Genomic DNA, 19,402 nt, shown 5'->3' on the forward strand with positions numbered 1-19,402 from the left:
GTCAATTAGCGCATGTGTCATGCAGGTCACGAAATGCACAATCTTGTAGTTTGCTACCCCTGTGGGCCGCGTTAGCATGGTTTTTACCCTCAATTGCATTAGAAATGCACCCTTATTGAATCATATAGGAAAAAAATAATAAATCGAATAAGTTATTTCATAGAGGGAATAAAATATATTTATATTCTTCTTTTTTTAAATAACTATTACATGTATAACTAATAATAATGGAATGAACATAAAAGTTGTACAGTCAATAGAATGTCAAACGGATCTACAACAAAAATCGTGTCACACCGATCTATATTTATAGTTTACTTGGCATTTAGCGGTCGCGTAGAGAGTAATTTTGTAATTTCGAAAATAGTTGTCCAGATGAGAACTCTACATGGCCGAAGTTTGGAGACCTTCTGATGAATCAACATTGCTGATTTCGGTTGATTGTAAGAAGATCTACCTAATAGCATCACAGAATTTCACAATAATCCTTAATTGATGTTCATTTTTTGTAGCTGTAGTTTATGTTAACAAATTTATCCTCATGCTTCCTAGAAGTATAATGTGTTTGCTAATTTTTTTCGGTTCGTGTATGGCAGTTATAAACTTGGATTTGAAATTGGCGCAGTCAACCTTATCAAACATATATGGGGAAAAATAGAGACAAATCGGTCAATATTTATGATTTATTAGCAGCCAATTTAAGAAGAACAAACTGTATTAGTTCACCCTTTTTCGAACTAGGTCTATAAATCAGTCCATTTACTGTGAAAAGGAAATTTGTTTCTTTTACTAAGTGGGGACTGTATTCTGGAAATCGCTACTTAGAGCACAGGTAGTAGTAGTTGATAATACTTTGTGCATTATTAGTGAGAGAATTTCGAATTTTCAGATAAATGCTTCATTGACAAAAAATCTTACAATTTGTAGACAAAAGTTTGTAGAAACTAAAAAACAAACATAAAAATAACTAAAAAAAGATAGAAATAAAATAAAATTTCAATATACAGAATAAAACCACAATGAGTAACAAAATTATAGGTAATAGTAATAGTTAATAATTAGTATATAAGTCCATAGCAAAATGAAATCAGTATGCAGCAGGCCCGGAATTAAATATTATTATTTATTAGAATAGAAGTCGTTTACAAAGTAGAATGTATTTTCCAGTAAATATGCCCTCAAATGATTGCGAAATGCGGAAAAGATGATATCGATTTCAATTGGCAAGTAATTATGCATTTATTTGCATTGTAAAATATTGAGCCATTAACTAATTCTGAACGTGGAGTAGGTAAGTAAAGGTCGTACTTCGCGTTCCTAAGTGGATACCATTGCAACGATCTTTCTGAAATTGGAGAAGAGTGTTTACGAATTAGGCAATTAGGTAAAGAGGAATAAAGAAGGAAGAGTCAGAATTTTTAATCTTTTAAAGAAGTACCTGTAGTGACCCTACTGTTTAGTCCAAGTAAATATCTAACAGTTCTCTTTTGTAGTTTAAAGATTCACTCAAATTGAGTCGCCCACTCGTACTCCAGAAGGGAAGGGCAAATCGGAGATGCGACTCATTATAAACTGTTAAGGAGGTGGATAAGTTCAGTTCTTTTGAATTAGATCCCAGCGCAAAACAGGAGGAACTTAATTTCTTAGATAAGGCGGTAATATGTAACTCCCATTTCAAGGCCCAAGAATTTTACAGATTCAACGACGTCAAGGGTGGTGTTATTTAACTAACTAACTAGCTTCAGTTTTAGAAACGTTGTGTTACAGAAGATTAGAATCGCACCATGATTTAAGGGTGATAAGGTCACTAGATATGATCCTATGAAGTGCCGTGAGATCAGGGTTGCTCTAAGAGAAACTGTCGTCTGCAAACAGATATATTTTACCACTCATGTCTAGATAGGCTAAATCATTTATAAACAGGAGAAACAAAATAGGACCTTGTACTGAGCCTTGAGGCACTCCACATTCTATTTGCTTGCAAGAACACATCGTTGTATCAACTCTTGCAAGTTGACTTCTGTTTGTAAGGTATAACTCAAACCATGCGAGAGGGGTTCCTGAAACCGTAGTACTGCAGTTTGTTAATTAAAATATTATAATTGACACAATAGAAAGCCTTAGAAAAATAACAAAAAGTTGTTGTAGTGGAGTGATGGCTGTTTAGGCTGGAGTAGACATTATTTAGGAGGGAGACTATAGCATCATTTGTGCATGTGTTATTTCAAAATTCAAATTGATGGGTAGTAAGTATTTTATATTTAAACCAAAATGATAAAAGCCTCTTTTTGACCAATGCTTGATTTTTATCTCCTCCTTTATGCAGAGATATAATTATAGCTGTCTTAAAGCAATTAGGAAAAGGGTCATTTTGCAATGAAACATTAGTTAAAGTGGCAAGGGGATTTAATAATTTAAAACAACGAACATAAAGAAAAAAGTATGTAAGTTAGCATTTCGAGAAAATCAATATAATTACAACCAGGAAATGCTTGATAACGATGTATATCATTACATTTCTTAATTTTTTCTCTGCTTTTTCTCCTCTGAAGATTGCTAATAGTTATTTATGCAACAAGAAAGTGAAGTAATATTTTTTTTCACGAGTAGGACGGTTCGACGGGTCGAAGGCGAGTCCGACAATTTCTAAGAGTGAAAAGTTACTTTACTCAGGAGTTTCATACAAAATTTTTTCTACGTCGATAGACAAAAAAAATTTGACAAAACTTTTATCAATTTTTATTTTGTAATCGTACTTATTGAATTGTTGTTAGGATCGTGAACATTTACAATGTTGCTTGAAGTCGAACTATTGGTTCCCGTTAAAATTTTCACTGTGGAATCCATTCGCTCCGAAGAGCGTCGAAATGTATGCCCAGTGCATTTTTTTTGGATTACGTAAATTCAAATATGTTGCGATAAATGAAGGAATTTTTGAAAAGGTACAACTAGGATTTTACATTTTCCATTTATATACTGCAAAAAGGAATGATTGGTTTTGACATTTGTGGGTCGTTGGTTTTTATATTTTTTATAAAGTTTAAGTTTAATTTATTGTCACATATCACACACATATCAGTGGTAATTAAAACATTTCCGGTATTATTAATATCGTCATATTTCATTTTATATAATTGTTCTCTTCGCAGAGCTCCTGAGATTTCGAATATTAAAGCAACTTAAAAGATGTTATGAATAATATCTAAGCTTACGTTAAAATTTTTTGCCTTTTAGTTTTGAATAAGACGACCAAAGTGTTGAAGACTTTCACATTTTGGATTTAGTTTCAAAGTAAGCTCTTTCTGTGAAACTGTTTATGCCTTTTTTAGTACGCTACTCCATAAAACTATTTTATAATTATATTCCTGTTCCCTGGATTTCTCAAGAAGATTCATAGTCGCTGCAGTTGCAACATCATCTGGTGTGCAGTTTAAACTTTCTTCACAATTTTATAATTGCGTTAGAAAATGACACGTTACGGCACCTTTTTTTAACGCAAAAGCGAGAAAAAATGAACCGATACGGTACCTTTTTCACGTTCTTTTAACCAATTCAGAAATTACATTCTTTATGAATGCAAATAAATGAAAAAATATATTATATCAGATGTAAAAAAAAAGGATTTTTTCGTTTTTCAGTTCATCAAGGTACTAATACGCTTCTAAAATGCGTAGTTTATTTTATATTGTTTCGAATTTGTATTGTACAAATTTGGTTATACTTGAAAACATACTCAGAATATAAATTTCAGGAAGTTTATTTAAACCGGCGCATATTGTTGCTCAAATACCACGCACACTCTTCTAAGCATCAACTCGCCCACTATTAAGAAACGTGCGAGCCTTGAGTCGAGGCAAGTTTTCGTCTGTTTTCTCGTGCTCAGTGCTTTTCTTTCGTTTCAAAAAACTGAGAGCAAGGTAAGTTCTGTTTACATATCTTAATGCACATTCACTGGAATGCAAATAAGTTAAATTTTTCCTATGTTTATTGTTTAATGATATGAAGCCTATTAATATTAATTTCGAAATAAATGAGTGTGGATTTTGTAAACAAACGTTTATTCGACAAATTGAACGCGCACTATTTGTTTTCCTATGTTGGTAATATTGTAACAATTGCGAATTCATAAATCCTTAAATAGAATCGAATTAGGCAACAATCCAAACCGATTTGAATTAGTGCGTCAACTTTTTGAAAACAAATGAATTAATTAACTAATTGGAAACAATTAAAATTTACTTACTCGTCCTTGTTTTTGGAGATTTACTAATTCCCTCATCGTTACCATCCGTTCTTCTACTCTAAATTCCTTCCATTGCCTTCCCAATGCAAGTATGGAGTCTCTTATTACACCAGGAAGAATTAATTCGTTTAATGGCGGAGTTGCCAAAACTTTTTCTGGAAAAAATATGAATATTAACTAAACTATGGATCACAACAATTAATTTTCCTACGGTGCCGGCGCCAAATTTAGATTGTGAATTGGTTTTGAAAATAAATGTGACAATTTGTCGAAACTACTTTCATTTAGTTGAAAGCGATATCAAAAAATTATAATATATATTGTATATTTTCATAGTCCGCAGTTATTCTTATAATTTGTACAATGTTTTTATATTGAAATAATTTTAAATGTCTACACACGTGCTTATATGTTCAATGCTACATATTCAATTTTCGTGAATTGATAAGTTTATATATCATTATAAACGTGTTGTTAGTTTAGGTTAGGTTTTTTTAAGTTAGATTAAGTAGAGTTAAGTAGAGATTATAATTGCTCATAATACTAACCTAACCTAACCTTAGCTTATCTGACCTAACCAATCAATACAATTGGAAGAGCTTCATTACGATACTATTTGGAGTTATTTGAAGTAGGATTTTCGCGGATTCACAACCTGCAATAACTTCGAAACTCTACGCTAATTCGTCACAATTTATGACCAAAACGAAATAAGGTTTCAAACAAAAAATCCTATTTTAGTTCGACAAATATGTCAAAGGAATATTACAAGCAAAGATTCAGATGGATATTACCCGAATATTTGCGATTGCACCCTGACCGTCATTTATTATAATGACTTATACTACTTATACTCACTAATAAAATTCGTGTCCTTGTACTTAGAGATATATAGAGGCAAAAGTACTAGAGATAAATAGATAAAATTTACATATGAAAGTACTATCTGCGAAGTGATTGGCGAATAGCTCTTCAGTAACTCGGCTCAGAAACCTCAGCCCTTGTATCTGTCATATACAAGGCATGTACTGGAGTGTTAAAGGGAATATCTCTATGGTTCGAAAAAAATTTCGACCCTAGAATTAACAGCAACACCGAAATCAGTCTCGCTTATCATTAGATTGTATTGGACTAAGTCTGTTCATCACCTTATAGATTACTTTCACATAGTAATAATTCACCATCGTTAAATACTTCTTACCTCCATTAGAATCTTTATAATAAAGGAAAATGTTCATAGTTCCCACTTCTGTAATGTAGTTCTCCGGTCCATATAACCACAAAACTTGCTGCAAGCCTCTTTTCTGAGCATCACTTTGAACTCTAATTGTCGGTGCGTAATTTGAACCTAATTTACTGTTTCCACAACCACCGGGCCAAGCTCGAGCGTATCTTGGGTCTGCATACAAAGCGACGGAATCATTTTGCCCTTCTGCCCAGTAAGATCCCACAGGGCACATTATGACGTAAAGTAATGAAGACTCACTTTTCGCTACTCCGAGAGTTCCCTGAAATCAAATATATCTTGATAAATACAGTTTTTAAGAAAATTAAAGTTTCAATTAAAATATTTTTTTTGCCTTTTGTCTGCACCTTCTGGCAATAGAGAATTTTAACGTGGTTTTTATACTTGTTTTTTGGACTTGAATTTCTGATACTTATTGTCATTAAATAAGAAGATATTGGAAGAAATTCCAATTCCAATTCCTTTTTTTAAATTCATAGCTCCATCATTTTTTGAGTTAAAATGCCAAAATTTAGAGCAAAAAGTAGGGATTGCCTAGAAAAATTGAGCGAGCCAGGCAAGTAAAATAACATTACCCTACAATGGATTCCGGAACACACTGGAGCAAAGGGAAATGAAATAGCTTATAAACTCGTTAAAGCGGCAAGCCCTCCATAGGACCTGAGCCTTTCTGTGGTATCAGCTACAGAACAATGGAAAAAGCACTAGAAAAGAAGGTGCAGAACGGCAAAGACTCTTCTGGGAAACTATAATCAGAGTAGATCTGCAGAATGTATTAAGTAAGAAAAATCTACGAAAACTAACAGGAGTTCTATCAGGGCACTGTCGCCTCAACAAACACCTGAAGACGCTAGACCTAGCAGATAATGCGGCGTGCAGATTTTGTTGCACAGAGGGCGAAACCTCTATCCACATTCTCTCGAAGTGTGAAACTCCAGAGCACTACACCTGGGTGCGTATGAAATAGAAGACGAAGAACTCTGTAATTAAAGCCATCCCACATTCGAGACGTTTTAAAAGGAATGGGATTGATGGATCAGCTCTAAACACTTGGTTCTCGAGTATCGCAGCGAGAAAGGGGGACACAATGGATCCTTTGGGTCGCAGTATATATTAAACCCCAAATTTATACATACATACATACAGGGATTATAATATACTTAATATGTGCAAAAGCCACCTGCTACCGGATTATTAGTTTATTTAAAATCAATATTCAGTTTACAGTACGTTTTTTGTTTTGGGAGGCCTACATGCGTAACTGTAAGTCGGACTATATATTAGGGAAAAGTTTTGTAAAGTCTACAAAAATTTTAACACCAATTATATTGGTCTTCATTCAGATATCCTTGTCTTCTTTGTCGTAATTTTTTCAGGTGTTCCAAGTTAATCAAAGCATCATCTATAAGTTTTTCATTGAATATTTCTGTCACCCATATATACTTAACGTAATTCGAATAAGTTACCCCTAAAAACAACCCAAAAATTCGAACGGATAAATTAGTTTTCGAGAAAACAATATGTCTGACATTGAATATGTTTGATTTGAAAGTAATGCTCGGTAGGGGTAGTACAGATTTATCGATGAGATGGGGTTGAATTTACCACTGGTTCGAACTTGATGGGGTATTGAGATTTAAGAAGCGTGTTATGTGAGAGATAAATACAGAGGTCAGCACTCACTATCGTGGCAAATTTCTTTGTGGTTAACAGGTCTAAGGTCTTTTGACATATTTAATTGAAAAAATACCGTAGCAAGGATATTTGATTATCATACATAAGCATTTGTTTTGTACCACCAGCAGAGTTGAAGTTGTGTGAAGTAGACTGAGGCTCCGCATATTAATTTGTATATTATAATATGAGCCTTATTTCCTATAGAAAGTATGCTGTTTTCCATATTTATTGGCTTCTCATCTATTGCGGATGATAGCGTCCTTCCGACCTCTGTGGTGAATCACTCTGCTTTTTTTTGTTCACTCCCCAGCCTATCATCTTCTTCGTCGCTTCTCTAACTATCCTACTCCACTTTTTTCTATCTTCTACGATTTTTCTTCAGTTCCTCAGCATCCTCCGCTTCAATATCCTGCATTACTTATTATTCCCAGCATGCTTTAGACTGGCCTCTTAGCCGTCCTATGGCTGGCTTCTACTATTTCACCTCAATTTTAATCTTGTGATTCATTAACCTTCTCAGCTATCCTCTGTCTGTCGTGACCGGCCTCAGTATCTTCTTTAACATCTTTTTCTCCGATATTTTAAGATCCTCTTCGGCCGTCATTGACCGGCACATGGTTTCGGTCCTATATGTTATAAATGGTCTAATTCCTGTTCTGTACATTCTCAAATTTATGCGCGTGCTCAGCTTTTCACTCCTGTAAAACATTCAGAACACTCTATTCGCCGCTCTGATTCTCTCCGCTACATCTATGTTTCTATTATTTACTTATTGTTACATCCAAATACTTGCAATCTTTCACTTTTTGGAATAGATATCCTCCCAGAATGATATCCTTATAATTATTTGTCCTTCTCTTGGTTACCAATATGTGTTTTGTTTTTTGAGTATTCACCTCCAACTGGCCTTTTTCATCAACTATATTATAAGTTTCTCCAGGCTTCTCTTATCCCTTGCCATTAGCATATTCTATTTTCTGCGTAATCTTTTGGGATATTTTTCTTCTTTCTATTATCTACTACTCTGTCTATTGCAATGTTGAACAGAGCTGTTGAGAGAGCGTCTCTCTGCCTAACACCTCTTTCTATTGGAACTACCTTTGTTACAACTAACTCCGTCAAAATTTTGGCCTTAAATCGTCATCCTTTATAATTTAGTAATTTTTTTACCATCGCCTACTTTAAGAGTTTCTTGGTGACGCTATCAAAAACTTTTTTAAAGTCTACAAACATTAGGCGCAGGTCCATATCGTAATAAAAGCACTTTTCTACTTTTTGTGACATCACTTGCACTGCATCTGTTCTCGATCTCCCGGTTCTGATAAGCTGCTAAAAGTATCATGTTCTTTTTTTAATGTATCCTAATAGCCTATCTCTAATGAGAGGGCTCAGAATTTTATAAGTATCTCATCGTACTTGTTAAAGGTAATCTTCTTCTCTTCGATATAAAGTTGCAATTGCAATGAGCAATGAAATTAAATTTAGCCTTGCTAAACATAACATTAAATCGGCATAGATAAAAAGACAGACAATGATAATGAAACAAAATTGAAAAATTTACTATTAGGATGAGACATGGGAAAATACGCTTTAAAAAGTATATTGATACAATCATCAAAGGAAGTTGAATTGCTGTAAGAAGATAATTGGATACAATGATACGTAGAGCTTGCTACATTTGAGTTTTGATCGAGGGCAATTTACCTTTATCCAAAGTTGCATCCCTGAGAAGTTATAGGACCAACAAATTTTTAAAAAAATCAATTTCTCTGCAGCCTTGATATATAAATTCATAGCCTATTCTTGACTTTTTGTGAGTTTTTAAATAAAATTGTTAAAAACATGTCTTAGGGCAGTGGTTTCTAGTCTGCATAATTCAAGAGATATGGGTAGAGATATACAGTATTTGAAGTTATTACAAGAGTTGTAAATTTTATTCAAAATAGCCCATTGAGAGGAAGGCATTTCGCAAAATTTGTGATGACATGGTTTCAGAATATAGATCACTTCTATGTTATTGTAAGGCCCGTTGACTGTCTCGTGCCCAAAGTACTTCAAAGGGTGTTTGAGCTAAAAGAAGAGATCGCCATATTTCTTCCTGATAATAATAGAGATGAAGCAAATTTGTTTTATGAGACGAAATTCTTTGTAAAACTTGCGTATATTATGAGTTGATTATTTATGAAATTACATTTTTAGGAAAATTAAGAGGGCAACATTTTTTTAAAAGAGGGCGCAAGTACAAAAAGGTTGGAAATCACCGTCTTAGGGTATTCTACATTTCCTTTAAAGGACAAAGTTCTCTAGATCCCCGAGTATGCAGTTTAATATTGAGAAAAAATATTACAATGATCACGTTTTACGACGGGGTCAAACCACAGCTCTAACCAATCTACGTTCATATTCTAATTTTTTGTTTGTTAGACTCCAGTTGATTGTGTTATGAAAAACTGAAAAATTAGTACTCACATCAATGGCGATGAACGTAGGTCTTATATACAAACTGGCCTTCTCACTATGCGGTACCCATTCTTGATCTATTTGTATTAATCTGGTAATACATTTAATCAGTTCGTCACAGTTGAAAGTTGGTAATCCGACCATTTCGGCGGATTTATTCATACGTATCATATTTAGGTCCGGTCGAAACCATCTCAATTTGCCATCTACACCTCTATACACTTTTGTTCCTTCAAATAGCTGAAACAAAGTTACTTCTTCAAATAGAAATTTACTCCTAAAAACTAGAAAGTAGATTTTGAAAGTAAAATAATAAGTTTCTTAGTGGGTTGGAATTTTTGGTACAAAACTTTTAATCTCCATCAGAAATAAATAAACAATATGTGTGTCCTGATGTTCAGATTATGAAATTTCGTTTAAGAATGCGGGCGCTTTCAATGTCATAGTTTTTCTAAAATAATTCCAATAAAATCAGTTTTTCAATTATTAAGAAGTATTGTTTACTGCTGAAAAAACTCATGATTTTCCAATTCCATGTGACTTGAAACGATCAACTCGAGATTATAAATTCTTAATTTAGATAGTAAATCGCCAGTGTGAAGAGGATTAATACAATGGTCTAATATACCAAGCTAGTCGATACAGGGGAGAGTTCCGAGGGGTGAAAGTGATCAATTTGTCGGGAAGATAAGCGATCGATAATATGCCTGACAATTTGTCAAGATATAGTACTTTGCATAACTAAAAAGAGTACCAAAGGGCTAACATGTCAGTGGATACAAAGGGGTGGCAGACAAGGGTAACTTTCGGTGGTTTTGAATTGTATTAATTGTTGTACAAATTTTTAAATTCATGGGATTCAAATTTCAATATTCAAAGTGACTACAAGAATTAATAAAATTCAAAACCACCGAAAATCATTATTAATTATTTCCCAGACGATAAATACATAAATATTTGTAAGTTCAGAAAATATATTAAAATTAGTCCACTTTGGTGTTTCATTTCCACGTTCCCAATAACAAAAGGGGTAATAATATAGGGCGCAAAGATTCCGTTACAATTATAAATATTTTTATATAGACTTAAAGAAAAGTCAAAACGTCAATTTTTCACCAATCTCTTAAAAATTATTGAGAAAATCAAATTTTAAAACACAAGAACATATATATATATATATATATATATATATATATATATATATATATATATATATATATATATATATATATATATATATATATATATATATACATGCATCTAAATGTTCTTGATTTTAGATCTCTTCTGTTTTAAAATTAGTTTTATGGTTCTTAAAAGAAAGATAAATTTTGACGTTTCGACTTTTCTTTAAGTCTTTATCAAAATATGATATGCACACTGACAATTTGCTTATTTATATCAATCTATAGATCACCTTCATCATGAATATCAAAATAAGGATAAAATCAACTTAGAGCTTTGTTCCAATAAAAAAAATAAAAAATAAAATTAATTTTTCCTTGGTTTGCACATCTCAAATTGGTTGGAATACGAAAGCAATTTGGTTCTCAAAATATTTAAACTTCAATTCGTGTCATCCTATGGCACAAAAAAGATCAGTGATAATAAGTTTGGCTGATAGATCTATCCAACTATCAGATCCTGAATTTAGATGCTTAGCTATTCAAAAAGCAAAAACTGCATTGAAAGAAAGTAATTATCCGGAAAAAATGATAAATAACAAATTCAAGAAAAGGATAAACAGATACTACAATCAATTTAAAAATAAAATAGAAACGAAACATCAAAATATGAAACATTTTTTCTCACCATATGTACAAAGACTTTTCCAGCAATTATCGAATTATGTCATAGAGGACGTAATACATTATCCAAATATTTCACTAAATTAAAATCTAAAACACCAAAAAACAAAAGAAGTAATATTATATAGCAAGTGCCTTGTACTAATTATGACGCTGTCTACATAGGGCAAACATCTCAGTATTTAGAAAATAGACTAAGAGGTCATCAATACGATAAAAAAATAGAACTGCATCAACAAACCATGAAATATCAAAAAAACATAAATTCAATTATAAAGACTCAAAAATTCTTGAAAAGGAATCTAATACACGAAAAAGAGAATTTTTAGAAATGGTTCACATTCATAAGAACGAAAAAGCTATAAATGATAAAAAAGTTCTAAATAATTTAAGTAAAATTTATAGCTCTATTTTGTAAATTCTAATAAATTTAATATATTCAAGATGTGGAAACCAAGGAAAAATTAATTTTTCTTAATGGAAAAAAGTTGATTTTATCCTTATTTTGATATTCATGATGAAGGTGATCTATAGATCAATATAAATACGCAAATTGTCAGTGCCAATATCATATTTTGATAAAGACTTTCTTTTAAGAACTATCAAAAAAACTAATTTTAAAACAGAAGAAACCTAAAATCAAGAACATTTAGTTTAGATTTATTAATATATCAATAGGTCTAACAAATAGGAAATTGAAGAAATTTCTTATTTGTATATATACATATTATGGGTATATCGAAGCATTGTTTATATAAATATGAAAAAAACAAACAAATTGAGACCATATAAGTCAAAATCGAACGAGTAGTACCGAAGTACGAGAGCCCTATACGATGTCAATGCTCTAGGTGAAACATTTGACCCTGCATAGCAGCCCTTTGTATCTACCAGGGTGTCAGCCCTTTTGGATTTGTACTACTAAGAGATCAACCATTCTTTAGTAAAAAAGGCTGACATATTACTGATCTTTTTTTCCCAAAATTTGACCCTCTTTACCCTTGTCTGCCACTGTCCATGTATCCACTGACGCGTCCGCCCTTTGGTATTCTTTTTAGTTATTCCACGTACTATATCTTGACAAATTGTCAGGCATATTATCGATCGTTTATTTATCACGAAAAATTGACCACTTTCACTCCTCAGAACTACTCCCTGTATCCACTAGGGTGTCAGCCGGCTTCGGAATTAACTAACGACACCAAATGAATGGTTTACGATGGTGAAACTCCATATTACCGATTATTGTGAAATTCCGGCTGTAGTTCTTCTACTATAAGGTGGCAACCTTCTTAGAAATCCTAAGATATGCACTCGCGTGTGTCATTTGTTACATTAGTGGTATTACAATATTATTATTTGAAAGCTTCAGAAAAATCGAAATTTTTGTGAAATTCAGTATTTGAACTCAACTTTAACATTTATAAAATGTCCTATATCCATTTTTTCGGGACAGTCTGTATGATATTAAAGTGATATAATTATAAAGAAGATAAAAACTAGTCAATAATCTAGCTACTATATACTACTGGTATATATTGAAAATCGGGTTCTCAATAAGTTCATTGTACTGACCTTGAGTGCAATAAGAAAAGTACACAAAAACAATTAATTTAGAAATATATAAATGCAACAGTCGTTTGTAGTCAAATAATCAATATTATTTCGAATAAACTTTTCCAGTTCAATTGCACTCTAAGTTTAACTACAATAAACAAGATTCGATTTAATTTATTGATTAAAATGTGTACATATGTATCTCTTATTTGTGTAAAATAGATGAAGACAATATTTTTCTACCAAACCGTTCGTAAACAGACAATATTGGAGACTAATTTTATCAGCAAAAAGTACATAATTTCCTTACACTATAAAATTTCATGTACATTACAGATTTGTTCCAACCTGCTAGTTTGGACCGTTATTGGAACGGTTATTCTTCTTCTCATGCCGTCTTTTTATTGAAAGTTGGCGACCATGTTTTTAAATGCGTCTCTGACCCTCGCAACATGAAACAAATCTCCGACACTGAGATTTGTCCACTCTCTTATGTTTCGGAGCCAGGATTTCTTCTTCCTGTCGATGCCTTCCATTCTCTCTACTCTGCCCTGTTCTGTAGCAGTAGGTATTTGTCTTTGCTTAAGATGTTGTAAGATGTTTTTTAATCTTAATAATTGTCAACAGCTTTCTTTTGCGACCAATACGTCTTAGTACTTTGTCGTTGGTGATTCTGTCAGTCCAGGGTATCTTTAGGATGCGTCTATAGAGCCACTTCTCAAATGCCACAAGTTTTTCTATCATTTGAGCTTTCAAGATTCAAGTTTCCACTCCGTACAGCAGTAATGACCACACATAACATTCTATGAATCCTATTCTGTTTGCGGAGGTTAAGATTTCTGCTTGCAAACTTTGAGGAGTACTTGACAAATGCTTCTCGAGCCATTTCAATTCTGATCTTGATTTCTTCGTCTGGATTCATTCGAGCGTTTATGATTGAACCAAGATACTTATATTTTTGCACCTATTCTATTTGTTTTCCATTCAGTGTGGGAATAGGGTAAATATTAATATTTTGGTTTTTACTTATAAACATGAATTTAGTTTTTTAATATTTATAGTGAGTCCTACATTTTCACATTCTCGGTTGACTCTTTCGAATAGAATTTGAAGATCTTCTTAGCTTTGAGTCATTATAGCAGTATCATCGGCGAATTTTGAGGTGTGCTACGTTCCCGTAGCCGTAGTTCCATTGAAAACACAAACTTCACGCAAACTTTACATTAACATCAAAAAAGGTTGTAGGTTGTATATCAATTTAAGAAAAAAGCTTAAGACTATAGGTATGACAGAGAACGGCAACTGCATATTGCGTAAGCTAGTCATGGAAACAGCAGAGCATCTACTCTGCGAATATCTTGCCGATTTATTCAAATTGTTAAGTACCTCGAAGGAGTATAACTAACATCTTAGGAAGTGGGACAAAAATCCAGTAAAATATCCTACTTTGGAAGGAGCATACGTATTTTGAAAGCAAATGTAGAGGCAAAATTCTTGTAGAGCAGAGTGGCTGGGAAGCCAAAACGTCTCATTCATCAGTCTATGATCTATGAAAATGTTACCGATTCTTTGAATACCCAAATTCGGTTAAAATTTGATCAGATTATGTATAATACCCTAACCCAATAAGACAAGTCAAGTAAATACATTCGAGCAAGCAGAATAGATGATGAGTTTATTTGTAGAAAAAAAGTGGAGTTGAAATCTTGCTAACCAATGATGGTTGATATAATGCTTATAAAATAATAAAATCAGTAGTTAAACGTGGTTTCAATAATCCGACAACCGTACTCGAACAAACGCCAGAATATTAAGACATCTATCTGTTTACTGACCGCCCTTAAATACTGAAAAATTGTATTGTATGAAAGGTTATAATTATCTATGGTCGTTAAAGTCACATCTATACAAAATAAAGTACGTAATTTGATACCTTAATAGAACTCAATTGTCCAAGGGACACCCGGAATCAATCATTTATGATGTGGGTTCCCATTAAGATCATGTACCATAAATTTTAATGAATACAATAAACCTTAGAATTTAGTAGCTAAATTTATTTATTCTTCACAGTTACATTAATATAAAACAGAAATTTGTTAATCCGTGAGGATACGTCAATGGAGGGTAAAAATAAGGAACATTATTATATCCTTCAACTGAATGTGACTAACAGATCCCAATGGTTCTCACTGGGAGTGAATTAAATTACATACACGAGGTTGTACGTTTGTTTGGGTTACATTTTTGCAATGTTTTTAAATTTAAATAAATTTTAATGGGAAATTATTATGTCAAAACAAAGCATAACACGTTAGTTTATACAGACATTTCAAATTGCTGTCCACTACAAGTTATCCCAGATTATGGAAATTATTTTGGGGGGTAAATATGATGGTGACAAATTTTCAAACCAGATGTCATAAGGTATGCGTAAATATTCCTTGCAGAAATTGTAATTATAACAGGAATCGTCGCCAGGAAGGATCAGAGCGATGAAGAAAAAAAAATCTACTCCAGATGTTCACACTAATCTTTTTCTACAAGTATTAAATTTCATAGAAATTGAATTTTTTTTCTTTATTGTTGAGTAGAATATGGAAAGGAGATACTTCATGTTTACCACTACTTTTTGTGAATGCTTAAGTTGGCGATTGAATTTCATTTGAATATATCTTACCTCAATAGCGTAATGTAGTGCTCTAGCTGCAGGATGCAGTGAAAGATTTCCAAATGGTACTATTTTGGGTTTCTGCCAGCCTCCCAATTTTTCGTAATAGTTTATTTTCAGCATATGGTCACTAAAGAAATGTCCAAATTTTAATTCACTAACATCAGGTTTTGGTCGAAGTTTTCCCGGATCGGCGAGTTTTGTAGTGAGATCACTAGCCTGCAATAAAGTGTAAAACATTGTCATGATTTTTTAGCTGTATAAGAATACTGAGATAATATTAAAAAAACTTGAGCTTCAAAATTCATGACATACTGTTTTTTATCTAAGTGGTTTTATATTTGAACTATTTTCCATACCAATTTGAAAGTTGCATTTATTTAACAAATTTTAACACATTTCTCGTTTCTAAATAAGAAAATGAAAAAAGAAATCCTTCACTAGTTTTGGGAGTGTTTTGTCCAAACTGACGTATCTCTGCGAATTTTTAATGTAAAGTTGTGGCTCTCTAGCTACGCAGACATAGAAACAAGTCCCAAACCCATCATCTTGAGACAAACAGTAAACTTCTCTTAGTATATCTTATTGATATACTTTAAATAGAGTGGGACTCTACGAAAATTCAAGAGAACATAGCTAGCAGGATAACTGAGGACCTACTCTAACATCCAGATGAGTGAACTGACGTAATACATCGGAGAAAACAATGCCAAATATTCAAGGCCAAAATAACATCTAAACCACGAACAGCAGTGAGAAAACGAAGAAGAAGGATCTCAAGTAAAGTTGAGAATTTCTTTATAGAGACTGCAAAAAACATACACCAACGAAAGCATCGAAAGGTACAAAGAAGAAAGAAAGACTGAATTGAGCCTGATACCGAAAAAACTAGTATATTTGATAAGTATCAAGATATTTCGTTAAATCATACTTTCTCCAGCTTCTTTTTCTTCGCGCAACTGTGTGATATCGTTCACATCAATATTTTTATATTCAGTTACGGTTTGCTAATAATGGTTTGGAATTGTCGCGATGCTTCTGCTGATGACTTTCCATACTTCCGATCTCTCATTTCTATATTGTGAATTGTAAAGTGTCAATGGTACTTGAGTACAAGAGGCAGGTAAGTATGTATTCGAAAACAGAAAAGGGGCAAATTTACATTTTAATGCTTGGTTAGGTTACGTTAGAAACTAGAAAATTTTATCGGTATGAATTAGTAAATTTTTGAAAATATTAGTTTATATATATCTATCTGACAGTTGTATACTTCAATTTACTTAACTCAATTGAACTATTTTTATATCTAATTCACTTTTTTGGTTTTTAAATGGCACCCTAAAATCTTGTCAAGATTACATGTACAAATATTGCATCTCAAATTTATTTGGTCGAGTTTATCACACTAAAAGGTCATCTAACTGCTATCTGGCCGAGTTTACTACCTCCCGAACGCATATACAACGCGAACCAATCCCGGCCATGCAGAGAAGTTATTCCTATATCAGGGCCATCTCTAAAGAAAACCATATCTCTCATAAAATAACTCTTATCTACAATAAGTTATATAAAAAGTGTCCACCGATTATTTAATAAGTAGCAAGTATCGTGTTGTTCAATCATTTGATTAAAACTAAGTAGATTTTGCTAACTGGATTTGTACTAAAGATTTAGTGTTAATCTCTCGTGTATGTGGTTCCAAAAAGCAGCATAAAATGTCAAATTTATATAAACAATTAGTTTTTATAATCTCACTTTAATGCACAAAGGTATGTATGTATATAAAACAAATTGAAAAGTTACAAAAATATATAAAAAACAATTTACCTTAAATGTTATTTCCGAATCAGTTTCATAACGTTCATTTGCAATATCATCTATTTGAGGAGCTTCTTTAACTTGCAAGGAACAGGATCTAACAGTTTGTTTTAATTTATGTTGATGCTTTAGTATCCATCTGTAGACGCTCTACAATTAAAATAGATAATGAAAGAATATCATGAATGGACGAAAAAATTAATATCGGTGGGTTTTTCATATATTAAAAATGTTTTTGATATAATAATAATGTTACGAACAAGTCCACGATATGGGCCGGTCCTGTCCGGTTATAATAGAACTCTAAAATTTGGCACAAGCGTAATTCGTTTGAGGTTTTTTATATATGTTTTTATCATAGATGTCGATTTGTTTACATTGTTTTTTTTAACTAATACCTAGAAAGATCTTTTTATTCATATGTTTTGTTTGTTTATTGAAGAAACGCCCGGTAAGAAGGGTGAATTAGTATAAAGACTCAAAGTGGCACTGGTAAGTGACGAATTGGATCCAAAAACTTGTCTTTGAAGGAATTAGTTTCACCTTATGTGTTTCAACTTAATCTGGTTAATTTCTAGAATGAAGAACGAAATTTCTACTAAAATGAACGAGAAGATTTCGACCATGGAGGACGATATTTCTACCAATATGGATGAGAAGATTTCAACCACGAAGAGCGATATTTCTGCTAGAAAAATCTCTTCAAGACTACGAGGTAGACATTGCCCGACTTGTCCGATTCGCTTATTCATCAGCTCCAAGGCACATGACAAAATGTTTGGGTATCTAGGTATTTATTGAAGGCCTGCGCAACCATTATATGAAGACGCTTCGGTTAACCTATCTTAAAACCTTAGTAGTTGCCGTGAATGCTTCTCTTGAATATGACGCAGTTGAAAGTTATGGTTAACAAGAAGCCAAGAAAGGGCAAATGTCAGAATCTTAGTAAGCCAGGGATGTACTCATATCCTGCAAGCAGCCCGGGAATTCCGCAAAAACATAGGGAAAACTGAAACGGGTCGCCAACAAGGAGGCAGCTCCGACCCAGGATTGTAGCCTTGCCTTTCACTTCTGTGGTCATCGAAAAGTCAATACCTTGACTGGGCGGGCGTACCCAACAGACAGCGCCCAGAACAATAAAGTCAAATTTGAGGAAGCCCTAGTTTCGAGAACTACAGTGTCATTGATGAATGGTCACCCACAACGATCAAAGAAGATCAGGAAAATAATCCTTACCTGAAAATATTTCGGCAATGAAAGAAAGAAAATTGGTGACATACCTAGCAAGAAGTAGCACCGGCACTAAAGGTAATGAGATTTCCTTGTCCTGGGAGAGGGCCTTTTAAAGAGAATCCTTAAGAACGATAATGGTATAATGGTCCCGAGAAGAGGAGACAGCTAGTCATTCTAAGAACGAGAGTAGCCAAGGTACTGAAGAAGTTACACGACTGTCCATCGGGAGGACATCTAGGAGTGATGAAAACCCTTCAGCGAGTCCATAAAAGATTTTATTGGATGAACAGCTCCGACAATGTAAAGACTGGTGTGAGAAATGTACTATTTGTTCTACGATCGTAAGATAAAGACACGCGTGGACCATTAGAATGTTGGAAATCATTTCGAAAGGATTGCTTTAGATATCGTGGTCGTGATGGATTATTTCACAGCGATCAAGGGAAAAACTTCGAGAGCCATGTGCTCCAGGAAATATGTGACCAGCTGTTGTTGAAGAAGAACAGAACAACAGCATTATATCCACAATCAGATGGAATGGTCGAGAGAACGAACAGGACCACTAGCAGTTATCTGTCCCAAGAAGTTTCCAGCCACGAAAGAGATTGGTATCAGTATCAATGCCTATTTATAATGGCTTCTCGATCGGCTATCAAATCAAATCAAATATTTAAGTTGCCAGTGACAGA

At 33.2% G+C, this 19,402-nt stretch overlaps 1 protein-coding gene across 3 annotated transcripts in view; it reads right to left on the reverse strand.

The window, feature by feature from the left end:
* The window catches only part of LOC130453252 (branched-chain-amino-acid aminotransferase, cytosolic), a 41,672-nt gene that overhangs the window by 5,026 nt on the left and 17,244 nt on the right, over window positions 1–19,402 (reverse strand). For all 3 annotated transcript variants that reach the window (XR_008911029.1, XM_056792881.1, XM_056792883.1), the window contains exons 2-6: window positions 17,490–17,630; window positions 15,672–15,881; window positions 9,636–9,866; window positions 5,445–5,751; window positions 4,244–4,398 (exon numbers count right to left, since the gene is read on the reverse strand). Coding sequence is in view for 2 of the 3 variants with exons in the window: in XM_056792881.1 (XP_056648859.1) it covers window positions 4,244–4,398; window positions 5,445–5,751; window positions 9,636–9,866; window positions 15,672–15,881; window positions 17,490–17,630 (1,044 nt within the window). In the remaining variant the exon portion in view is untranslated. The remainder of the gene's footprint in view (window positions 1–4,243; window positions 4,399–5,444; window positions 5,752–9,635; window positions 9,867–15,671; window positions 15,882–17,489; window positions 17,631–19,402) is intronic.

The sequence above is a fragment of the Diorhabda sublineata genome, chromosome 2 (genome assembly GCF_026230105.1).
Source record: "Diorhabda sublineata isolate icDioSubl1.1 chromosome 2, icDioSubl1.1, whole genome shotgun sequence".
Classification (NCBI taxonomy): domain Eukaryota; kingdom Metazoa; phylum Arthropoda; class Insecta; order Coleoptera; family Chrysomelidae; genus Diorhabda; species Diorhabda sublineata.